A 12,463-nucleotide genomic window follows, 5' to 3' on the forward strand; every position below is an offset into this window, starting at 1 on the left:
CATGTTATTTGAATGAGCGTCATAAAATGTAAAGTTAGTCACACCACTCTTCCAGATTAAGACTTATTTCAGGGATGCCTGGGTGGCTCAGTGGTTGAGCATCTGCCTTTGGCTCAGGGTGTGATCCCAGGGTCCTGGGATAGAGTCCCACATCAGGCTCCCCGCAGGGAGCCTGCTTCTCCCTCTGCCTCTCTCTCTCTCTAGGTCTCCCATGAATAAATAAAGTCTTGAAAAAAAAATTTCTTTCTCAGTTGTTCCCCATTTCCCAGAGGAAAAAGTTTAAGTATGGCGTGTCATGCTTTACACCAAGCCCTTCATCAGCCACCCTAAACCTCTTTCGCTCCTCCAATGTGGGGAGGTGTGCCTGGCCTGGCCTCTATACGCTGTTAATCTTTCTCCACAATCCATTACCTCCAAGGTAAATCATAATTCTTGATTATCCCTGCTCCATAGGTCAATTGCCATCCCCACCCGCTCTCTAGAGCTGCTCGGATTAGTGTGGCAACTAGAATAAAAAAGCAGAGTTGGCTTTATTCATCTCTTTTGTGAAGTTTGTTCCTATGAGATGCAATCTGGAGAAAGGAGATTTTTTACTTCAGCAATGCTAGAGTTTACAGGATTCTTATAAAAAGAGCGCCAACAGCACCAACAAAATAAAATAGCAGGAAATGGCCTTCAAATCAGGAAATAACTTTAAAAAGTAGTTTGTTTTATGGAAAAAGAATGTATTGGTAAGCACATAGATATAGCACTAAAAATTATTTCTAAGACCAGTGGGTTAAAACAATAGCAAATTCATGATGAAAATTAGAATAGGGATCCCTGGGTGGCGCAGCGGTTTGGCACCTGCCTTTGGCCCAGGGCGCGATCCTGGAGACCCGGGATCGAGTCCCACGTCGGGCTCCTGGTGCATGGAGCCTGCTTCTGCCTGTGTCTCTGCCAATCTCTCTGTGTGACTATCATAAATAAATAAAAAATAAACCTAATTGAGAGCCCTTTAAAAAAAAAAAATTAGAATAAAATTAATCTGATTCAGTAATAACTAATAGAATATGTAATATGGCTTATGGCAATTTTTCAAGTAAGATTTAATAGCACTGTATATATTTAATATAGTCATTCAGTTTGTAAAATTTTTATGAACTTGCTTCAGCAAGGATATTTCTGTTTGCTCTATTTTAGAATGTCAATTATTTAGCAAAGGTTAAATTTAAAAGTTAAATTATCTAAAAATGAGTTCTCAGTAACAGTACTTTTAATAAAAATTTCCCTTTTGAGAAAATATATACATTAACCCCAATGCAAAATTTTAATAGAAAGGAAATCTGAGTCTCACTATGCATATGTGCACATGTGAATTTATACACGTGTACTTTGCAAGAGCAGAGATATACTTACGCAGGATGCAAAGGCGCACCAGGGAAATAAAAGCACAGGATATATACGTGTTAAGTGCAAACTCAATAAATTAGTTAAAATTTTATTACTTAGTAATGTGCGACCGGGTTACAAATTATCTGGCAGTGGTAGCAAAAGTGGCAGGAAGAAACTTAGCACTCAACATATCTAATAAATAAAGCTTGGTGATTCATTAAATATTATACAAGATCAAAACTTCCAACACTTGTATAGATCTTTAATATCTCTGAGATATGCCAAATATTCTAGGTAGGTAAGAAATTGCCTGAAATCATACTTAAAAGGAATCATCTTGGAAAATTAATGGTTTTACTGTCTACAAAAGCTATATAGATCCAAAATATGGTCTCCAAGAAAAAAAACATGTCTACCGTCCTGCTATATCATTTAGGCTCCTTTTTATATCTTCAAAACCTTTTCACAACTCAGGTACATATCTGTACCTTATGAGTTGATGAACATTGTAAGTATGGTCCATTTTCTTTGCAATTAAGTATTCCCACCATTTATATTTTAAGATTAGAGTCACAGTTGGGCTTTAGCAGTACTGAGTAGTCCTCCCTCACTTCTGACATGTAGTCTCCAGGCAGTAGGAAATTAAAGATTAACATCAGTCCTACTGTGACTAAATGTTAGGACGCCTAAGATATGGATCTGGAGATAACCATGTATTCCAATTATTCACTGTGTCTTCTGGAACTCCTACTATTTCTTTTGATTAGACTCAAATGTATCAAAGAAGAACGCTCCTCTCAGAAAAGGCTAACATCTTTAGGACAATTCGGCTTTCTTCTGACAAATCTGTTTATATTAACTAAATGTTTAAAAATATGAATCCTGAGCAACAGTTATAAGAACAGTTTTGACTAAAGAAAATCCCTTCATTGTTAAAACCCGAACAGCTTTAAAAATTCAACCATGGACTGGAATTCAGACTTCTGATGTCCATGGCAAACCTGAATACTCTGAGAAGAAACACACACACATAGTAGGTAACACACAACAGTAAGAAGCATCAGAAATCGATGCACCTGGATTCTGTTATATTTGACAAAGGTCACTCAGTGTTTCATGTAGAAACCTAGCTGGGAGCTCAGCACTGAACAGTGCCTTGCCTTGAACAGAACCCCCACTGAAAGGCAACACTGGATTCCTTTTTAGATAGGCACAGACTCCCCCCGTCCCACCCCACCGCCAAACGTTCAAAGACATAAAAAGACACACATTTGGAAACATAAGATGAATCCTGCTTTCATGAAAAGCCAAAAGTTCTGGCCACTTTGGAAACTGAAGTCACTTGAATTTTTAGTTCTAGCTACCGCTCGTGGAAAATAAAAGCTTACTACCCAGCAAAGCGTTATTGGGACAAAGTACTCGGATACAGTGAAGGCTTCAAGAAGAGCTCCGCGGTGTGAGTCCACGGGAGCTGCTCTCTAAGGCCACGGGACTCGGCCATCTGTGTGATGGGAAGTGCACAGGGCAGGAAGTGAGCCTGCCAGTGTCCGTCTGTCGACGCAGGACCAGCAGGCAGGGACCCCTGGCCCCCGGCACAGCCCTCGGTGTGGTTTCCATCTGCCTTTCCTTTTACTCAAACTGTGTCTCCCTCCTCTTCATCTGCTTCTTCGATGACCTGGATGTCCTCTGCTGGAGGTAAGGAGTTTTCCACCTGCAGCTTATTCCCGTCGGCTTTACATTTCTCTTCTTCCTCTATGATTTCCTTCCAGATCTTGTGGTTTTCGCTGAGGTGGTGCATGAGCTGACAAAATATTCGCCGTCTCCTTTTCCTCCTCTGTGGTTCTGCGAAATTTGAAGCACACACACTGTAATCCTAGCGGTACACTTCAAGCATCCAGTCGCTAAGCAGCCGCGGCCTTTTTCTTTTCGAGGCACTTCTCTAAGGTGCTGGGGTTGTCCTAACGCACAGCGAGACGGAAAGCGTCTCTGTGCCGTGGTGCCCCCCTTCTAGTGGGAAGACCTTGGGAGGCAAAGGCAGCAGTACGCCGCCGCATGGTGTCATTAATGGCGAAAATAAAGCTGAGAAGGGGAGCGGGGAAGGCCGGGTGGGGTGGGAGGGGCGGATGGTACTAAAATTTCAAATGATAAATAGCAATATGAGGTTAAGCAACCTTTTTAGGATTTAAGTATTGAATTAAACACAATGATCAAAGTTTCAGGGAATATAAATAATTCTTGGAAGCCAGCCAACTTGCCCAAGATGGTGTGCAGAGGGGAGCAGAAGAGACTCTTCCGTTAGCTAATCCTGAATACAGCTGGGTAGGTGGGGGTCCTTTGTAATTATGTTACTTGTCAGCATTCAAAGCATGCTTGGGATGCTAGATATTTGCTCTTTAAAGGGGAATTTAAATTAAAACTGATTTCGTTTACAGCTGCAAAGGTGACAAATATTTTTTCCCATTTATATTCACTGCTTTATATAGAAAACTACTTCCCTCCAGCCTGGCAATTCACATCCATAATGACATAATACTTGATTCTCCTCTTAGAGAAGATACATTTCATCTTCTCCCAACTATTGCAATCCATCTTCCAAGTGTTTGGGAAGGGCAGGTCAGTGGGTCCGGGAGCACTGACCACATGAAGCCCCTCACCTCTCAGTCAGACACGGGGGCAGCCCTCCGGTGCATGCAAAGGTAGAGGCTCTGCGGGCTGGCTGAAGGACAAGACCCGGAGAGGCACTACTGTAACCGGGGCCATGTGGGACTAGTTAGCAGTTCTCCAGCACACAGGAGTTCCTCTGGAGTCTATTCAATCTGCACATTCCGACAGTAGTTACTCAAGACGTAACTACCGTATCTTATAAAGATCTAGGATTCCTGGGTGGCTCAGTTGGCCTGACTCCTGATTTCCACTCTGGTCATGATCTCGGGGTTGTGAGATTGGGCACCACAGCTGGCTTGGCATTGGGCATAGAGGCTGCTTAAGAATCTCTCTCTCTCTTCCCCCCCTCTTCCTCTGCCCCTCCATCTCCTTCTCACTCTCAAAAAAAAAAAAAAAAAAAAAAAAACAAAGCAAAAGCAAAACCCCCCCAAAAGATCCAAGTTCAATGTTACCAACTGCAAATATCCATTTAAGAAATGACAACATCCCCTTATTCTTACTAGGATTTAGATTGTCTTCTATTTCTTCATCATCGCTATCTAATTCTTCACCATCTTCATCGTAACAACTCTCCGTGTCCTCGTCCTCCTCTGCTTCTATCCACTGACCCGGCAGCAAGCCAGCAGCATCGTAGGAGTTACACAGAGGACCCACGATGTGGGTGATGAAAGATTCTTGGAGTTTTGCTAGTTGAGGCGAAGACCGATCCATGAAGGGACTGATGGGCAAACCCAGATTTGCTTCTTCATCTCCCTGGATCATTTTAAGAAGAAAAGTACATTTTGAACTGTTAAAAGAATAACCACTGAGCTTTGCTGTTAAAATTATTTGGAGATTTTTAAATATTCATAGTCTACATCAAAACAATTTTTACAGAGAAGTATCTAATTACTCTGTCATTTCAGCTGTAAGAATTTCTCCAATATTTGAGAAATCCTAAACAAGACTTTGTTTTCACACTCCACCAGGCAACCAGTATGATTGATATTCAGTGAACAAGAAAAATATACATTAAGAGAAATAACAACAAATCTAACAACCTGCCAAATTTTATGTCTCTTTCTCCTGTGGGGGAGGAGGAGGAAAGTTGTACCTTAATTGCCCAGAGTTGAACTTTGCAAATGCCTTTCAACACCCTGCCCATTTCTAACAGCGGAAGTAGAGGTACAGTTGGCTGAGGTGAGGAGGCAGGTCCAGTGCTCCAACTGCCTGCCTCTGAAACCCTCCCACTCATCTCCAGGGCTGCAGAGAGTGTATTTTGAGATCAGACACACGTGGTTTCAAACCCTGCTTTTGCCACCTACTACCTGTGTGGTGTTGAGCAAGCTCTATATCCATTTCATGTGTAAAATTTTAATAATCTACAAGGTTGCTATATGGATGAAAAGCAATGTTATACCAAGTATTTAGCATAGTTCCCCAAAGGGTACTATTAATATTTTCATTCCTAGTGTCTGAACTGGTGGGGAATGAAGAAACCCCAGAATGTACAGACTGTGTAGGCAAGCGGTGTCTACCTGTGATGGGGCAACAACCAGAAACTGTCCTAGTGACTGGCCCATGACTGAAAATCTATGATTTTTACCTTCTGTAAGGAAGAAAACCATTGTTGGCAAAAACAAAACCTGACTTGGATTTAGCCACAAGATTCTACAATTTTATAAGTTTGGCTTTTTTTTTCTTCTTCTTCTTTTTTTTTTTTTTTTTAAGGAGTTTGGTTTTTCTAAGCCCGTGGCACTTACAAAGCTATAAGGGTTTATAAAGACAGGATGATTAGGCCAATAAAAAAATTAAAAGTTGGGCAAGGTTAGAATTTTGCATCCATATCCGAAGGATGTTTAACAATAGCATAACCAGATTGAGAAAGAAATTTGATAGTGTTGATGAAGACTAAGCTTTTCATATAGATTAGTACCTTCAACCTTCATGACAACTCTGGTGTAGGACATTTTTCTCCTTTAATATCTGAATAATGAAACTTAGGTTAAGTAAAACTGTCCGAAATAATGTTTTTAGTGACAGATCTGGAATTATAATAGCTGACATTTATTGAGCATTTACATGTCAGGAACTGTTCTAAGAACTGTGTTAGTTCACCTAATTCTCACAGCAACCTTGTGAGGTAGATACCATCAAATATTCCTATTTTGTCAATGAAGAAACAGAGAGATTAAATAACTCCCCCAAGGTCACGCTCCTGGTAATGAAGAGAACCCAGGATTCAACATCAAGCATGGATTCCAACTTTTTAGTAAGAGTTTTATATACTTTAAAAATGAACTTTTCTAATGTTCTTTTTACTGAATTAGTGAGTGTTCTAAAATTGGCATATACTAATACCTTTTTCATTACCTTTATTTGCACAGATAATATAAATATGGCCTTTTCCTTAGCATAAAATTCTTTTGTGAATAGGAACTGAAGCCTGAGGCCAGTTTCAATTATCTTTGAGAAGGAAGATGGTAATATACAAATACTATATTGCAATTATAAGGTAAATATTTATAACCATTTAGATCTCAAAATTATATATAATTTAGTTCAAATGTATCAAAGTGGTAAAATATTAATAACCCTGAAGTACTTATGTATTCCTATGTTGTTGTTGTTTTTCCCCACGGTATAATATTTTGTAACTTGTAAATTGCAGAGTAAGTGTTGTGCTGGGATGTTTAGCTGAGGTGAGTGAGAGTCTGCACATTCACTATTCAGTTTGGGTGTAACACGGAATAGCAGATAAGTATGCATGGTTTATGGAGTCAAATTGATCACTCCTGTTGGAGTAGAAACTCGTGGTAGGCAAACTCTATCACAAAGGCCTCATTTGGTAGACCTCTTGATCTTGCCCAGTTATTAGGGCCAACAAGGACTCACAAGGAATGCGATTCTAAAGGTAAAAAGATCCAATCAGTATTTTGGAGATAATGAAATGTTGGCCTGTGGGGAAATCCATATACTTCTACATTGTAGGGTGCTTCAGAATTGGATCAAAAAAAAAAAATGGTAAAGATTCTGCAAAGTGGTGGTGAAGCCAGCGACCTGAGGGTTAAGGGACTAAAGAATGCAACTGTAACTTTGTATCCAAGCCTGCCTGTCCTTGGAATGCAGCCTGCCATCACGCTTCTAAAGATGATGCTCTTGCCTGACATCATTATACCAAAATGTTGACTTAGTTGTTTGGCAGAGACTTGAGGCTTTACCAAGAAACCAGCCAGAACTGGTCAGTAACACCGACCTTCTCTTAGCACATACAGGTGTCCAACGGATAAACTTTTAATGTTGAAGTGCCTAAGACCCCATCCTTCAATCACGCTAAGGATGCCATTTTCTGGTCATGGTCACAGGAAAAAATATGCAGAAGATTCATGCAGGTGTGGACAACAAAATTACCTCAACTCTTCCCTACTTACTAACTTCCTTTATTTGATTTTGAAAGCACACAGCTTCTCTCTCTTATACCCAGATGCTTTTTATTTGCCGTTAAATATTCCCAACTCTCCTACTTTGAGGAGGCAAATTTGAGGCCTGCCCTCCCATCTGCTAGTGTGGCTGCCTCTTAGACTCTTCCTTTGATGCACACTCAACATCTCAGCGGTTGGCTTTGCTCCACATTGGGCTTACAAACTTGAGTTCAGTGCCGGAGTATTATTTTAAAGACAAGATTTTAAAACATATAAGATTATGTTTATATCTTTGAATCCTTAAATACCATGAAATACCTACTCTATCCCCATTTCTAACCCTCCACCAGGACTTTTGCCCGGTTGATGTTTCTAAGGCAGTCTTTATACAACAGAGCTGAAAATAGGTTGATATTCTTTGAATACAATCTAAGTATACCCCGAATCAACTGAAAACAATTTCAACTCAAAATAAATTATCCTAGGTCATAGGCGCTCAGGGTTTTAAAAGAGACCTTGGAATCCTAATGTAGTCTATCCTTACCTCTGTCTGGACTCAAGGGACATTTGACCCATGTCAAATAAACAATAAGCTATTTTAAAGATCTTATTAGCAAAAACGAACTGAGAAAATACCAAGACCAGAACGTATTCAACAATTTTTAACCATTTTTTTGGTCCAAACAACCAGACTTCAAACATTTAATGGAGCTATCCAAATCCCAAAGACTAATGTCTTCAGACGGCAGCTCTCAAAATCCTGCCAATCTCACACTTCAACTTACCTGCTCATAAAATTCATTGACAATGCCTTCTGTCCATTTCAAATGCAAGTCCCGAACTTTTGCTGGGCCATTTATATCTGCCAGTTTGATGCACACTTGGCATACTAAGAGGCGATCATTTTCATTACTCCATTCTATACCATTACTATTTACATCATTGGCCTGTTTTGGAAAAACAATTATTTTAGGTTCTGAGGGCACAGGAGTGTCTTTTTTTAAAAATCAAATTATCTTAAAACTGCTTCCTGTCTAAATCACAGGAAGGAATATGGGTTAAGTTTTCTTTTTTTTTTTTTTTTAAGATTTTATTTATTTATTCATGAGAGACAGAGAGAGAGAGAGAGGCAGATACATAGGCAGAGGGAGAAGCAGGCTCCATGCATGGAGCCCGATGTGGGACTCGATCCCAGGTCTCCAGGATCACGTCCTGGGCTGAAGGAGGCACTAAACCGCTGAGCCACCCGGGCTGCCCATGGGTTAAGTTTTCATTATAATTTTGTTTCACTGGAAAAAGAGCACCATAAAAACATAACAAATCATTGGTTTCAATATTTGTGATTACCACAGAAAATTGTAACATGTATATATATGTATATATATAACATATATATAACATATTAATGTATAATATACACTATAATTATATGTATATGCAAAACATCAATAAATCATTTAAGAATTGTAACTAATTCTACTTCAAAAAAGAACACTTTTCTACAGAGAAGTTGGCTTTAGTTGTGAAAGGAAAATATAGTTGAAAGAAAAGTCTTAAAAGCTGATCCCTATGGTTTCAAATTCTGACTCAATGATTTATTCATTATGTAATACTGAAAAAATTAATCTCCTTGAATCTATCTTCATCTATAAAACAGGAAAAGTAGTACCAATCTCACCATATTACCATGAGGATTAATAAATGAAAAATGCCTTGTTCATAGTAAATGCTAAATGCTACCACTGTTATTTAAATAAATGGTAATTATCATCACTAATTAAGCAAATTACTCTGCCTTTCAAAAAGCTCATTTTCTCTTGGAAAAAAATGAAGAAAATGGGCCAGATCAATGGCTTTTGAATTTTTTTATGAGGGTAGTTTTTGGAGCACCAAACCCTTTTGTCAAAGGAAAATTTATGTAGGCCACCACTATAGAAAACACTTAAAAGGAGAGCTTTTTTGATGGACACCATATAGGAGATCTAGAACCCCACTCATATGGGATTCTCCTGAGAAAATTCAGAATAGAAACCTCCGAGGAACACAGATTCAAAAGTATTGGACTAGGTGATTTTTTACATGTAAAAACTTCTGTTACTCTGACTTAAGCACTTAAGTGAATTTTTATTATTAAACAAAAGTTAGTAGAGCTACACAACTATAAAATAACTTTAAAGGCATATGGATTTCTCACTGATTTTTTAAGTTTTTTATTAATATCATGACAGCCACATATCGGGTCTCTTCCCAGGGGGTGAAACCCAGTACTCCTTTGTTACCAGTTCCTTTACCCTGGAGGTACACCTTTCCTTTACATCACAAATGTCATCAAGGAAACAACAGCTTCCTGCTAGCCAAAGAGGGAGCAGCCTTCCCTCAGGTTTGTGTAGAGTAGCGAGCGGTTCTTAACATTTTTCCACCCCTAATGTCTGAGGGCTAGAACACATTCCAGGGAGTACCACTATCACATGAAGGCAGTGATTCTCCATTCCCTCCTGAATGCGAATCTTTGGCGGCAGGGACTTGCACCTGTTCTTATTCTTTGCTGGCACGACTGCACAGAGTGGGCAATCCCAACAGTTGCTCAATGAGTACATTATCCTCAAGTGGAAGAGTAGAGAGTACTTCTCCCCCACACCAGCCAAATACTTATAAAAGAAAGGATTAACAGGTGCAGTGAGGTAAACATAACTGAGAAACACATCTTTAATTTCATAAAATACCTTGCTTGGCACTGTGCACAGCTTTCTCAGATCTGCCCCTAAAAGCTTTTACATCATTAATTGGCTTATCACCATGCAAAAGAAAGTTTTAAGTCTGTGTGTCAGTAAGGAAATGCAGCAAGTGATAGTATGTTCAGGACATGTTATGATAATGAGTTATTTTTTAAAATATTGACATATAGACTGTCTCACATCAGATTGGATGACTTTTTGAGTAGTATTCTAATTTTACATTAAAAAACACTTATCAGTGATACTGACAATAATGATTCCCATCATTGAAACCAGACATTAATTGTATCACAAACCTTGGCATTGAACTCAGCAAGGAAATCAAAATGCTTTTTAAGATCTGTGGCAAGGATTGCTTCAATGACTAAAAAACGAAAGCGCTTGAATTCCACATGATCAAGATTAAGAAGGAAGTTGTATTCTGGGCGGGAAAGATACAAATTCCAAGCTGATGCAGCATGATGATTTTCTAAAACAGATCTGTCGTTGTACAAAACTGCCTGAAAAATAATAAAAGTCAGGCATCTCAGAGTTATTAATCTTTAATAATAAACAGAGTTAGGTTGAAAGAAGACAAACAATGAGTAACTACGATATGCCAAGCATTTTAATATCTGAAGAAGGGTTGTGCTAATTTTCTAAATGAGTTTACTAAAGTACAAAAAGGTAAGGTACACTTTTCCAGCATACACATCCAGTGAGTGAAAGGGTCATTCGTCTCCAAAGCTCATCTTTGCAGACACCATGCTGCCCTCAAGAGCTATAAAGTTGATATCTGAGGTCTACTTCATTAAATCAGTAAACCTTCTTAGATAAAGCTTCTGTTAGTAAAATCATTAGAGAGAGAGGGCAGGTGGAGGGCTGCATTTCTCCTCTTCAGGGAGCATGGAATGAGTGGTGGTGATGACCAAAGAAAGGGAAGCAGGAGCCCTGCCCTGGGTGAAGCATAGACTAGAATGGTGGTTACCAGGGTGTGGGGGAATTGGGGAGATGCTGGTCAAAGGGTACAAACTTCTAGTTATAGGATGAATAAGTTCTGGGGATCTACCAGCATCGTGATTACAGATAATAGTACTATATTATATACTTGATAATTGCTAAGAGACTAGGTCTCAAATGTACTCACCATAAAAAAGATATATTACATGACATGATGGTAATATTACAATGATAATGTGTATCAAATATACTTTAAACTTAACACAATGTTACATATCAATTATATATCAATAATGTAACTTCTTAACATGATTAACACCAAAGAGAAAGAATAAGCTTCAAAGACCCCGAGGGGTCAATTTATATTTAATAGTGATTTCATTAATTCACATTCTAATCTGATGAAGACTGATATACTATTAGAACAGCTTTGTCTGTTCAGGAAGAAGTAATCTACCTTCCAGCTCAATAAAGCGCAGCACATAAGTGCCCTGTAGAACTAGCTGACTTAAGTTCAGAATTTCTTCACTATTCTAACTGCCCTTTGAAATTACCAAGAAATATAAAGTGAGGGCAAAAAAAAATCTGAATCAATATTAAAATCTAAGGACGCCTGGGTAGCTTAGCGGTTGAGCATCTGCCTTTGGCTCAGGACGTGATCCCAGGATCCAGGATCAAGTCCCACATCGGACTCCCCACAAAAAGCCAGCTTCTCTCTCTGCCTCTACCTGTCTCTCATGAATAAATGAATCTTTTTTTTTTAAAGATTTTATCTATTTATTCATGAGAGACAGAGAGAGAGGGGCAGAGACACAGGCAGAGGGAGAAGCAGATTCCTCTCAGGGAGGCTGATGTGGGACTCGATCACGTCCCGAGCCAAAGGCAAATGCTCAACCACTGAGCCACCCAGGTGTCCCTAAATAAATAAGTCTTTTAAAGAAATTAAAATCTAGATATTGGCACCATACTGAAAACTTCAAAGACATGGGGAAAGTGGTAATAGAAAGAGGAGAGGCCAACTGAGTTACTGCACAAAAAAGAAAAACCCATCTGGAGAACAAGTGGAAGGAGTGGAGTCCCCTCCCTGATGGACCCCAGTAAACCCTACCTATGGAAGAGTAGCGGCAAGAAACAATCATGGAGCAGTAAGTAGGAGGCAAACGTCAGTTCCACTATAGAAGGAATACTGAGTGAACCCACAGAACAAGAAGCCAAGCTTAAACTTAGAAAAACTATTCCAGGTAAAACAATGACGCTTCAGCTGGCTTTTACCAAGGGCTCCGTGACAACCAGAGAAGGAAGACAACACCCCAGCTAATGTGGAGCTGAAATTACTAACATGCTTTGACT

General features: G+C 39.2%; 1 protein-coding gene across 1 annotated transcript in view; it reads right to left on the bottom strand.

The window, feature by feature from the left end:
• Positions 1-1,448: 1,448 nt before the first annotated feature.
• PDE3B (phosphodiesterase 3B) overlaps positions 1,449-12,463 on the bottom strand; it is a 164,434-nt gene continuing 153,419 nt past the window's right edge. The window contains exons 13-16 of the mRNA XM_055317939.1: positions 10,471-10,674; positions 8,225-8,386; positions 4,539-4,791; positions 1,449-3,216 (exon numbers count right to left, since the gene is read on the bottom strand). Coding sequence (XP_055173914.1) covers positions 3,008-3,216; positions 4,539-4,791; positions 8,225-8,386; positions 10,471-10,674 — 828 coding nt within the window. The 3' untranslated portion in view covers positions 1,449-3,007. The remainder of the gene's footprint in view (positions 3,217-4,538; positions 4,792-8,224; positions 8,387-10,470; positions 10,675-12,463) is intronic.

Source organism: Nyctereutes procyonoides, unplaced genomic scaffold (assembly GCF_905146905.1).
Source record: "Nyctereutes procyonoides isolate TBG_1078 unplaced genomic scaffold, NYPRO_anot_genome, whole genome shotgun sequence".
Classification (NCBI taxonomy): Eukaryota; Metazoa; Chordata; class Mammalia; order Carnivora; family Canidae; genus Nyctereutes; species Nyctereutes procyonoides.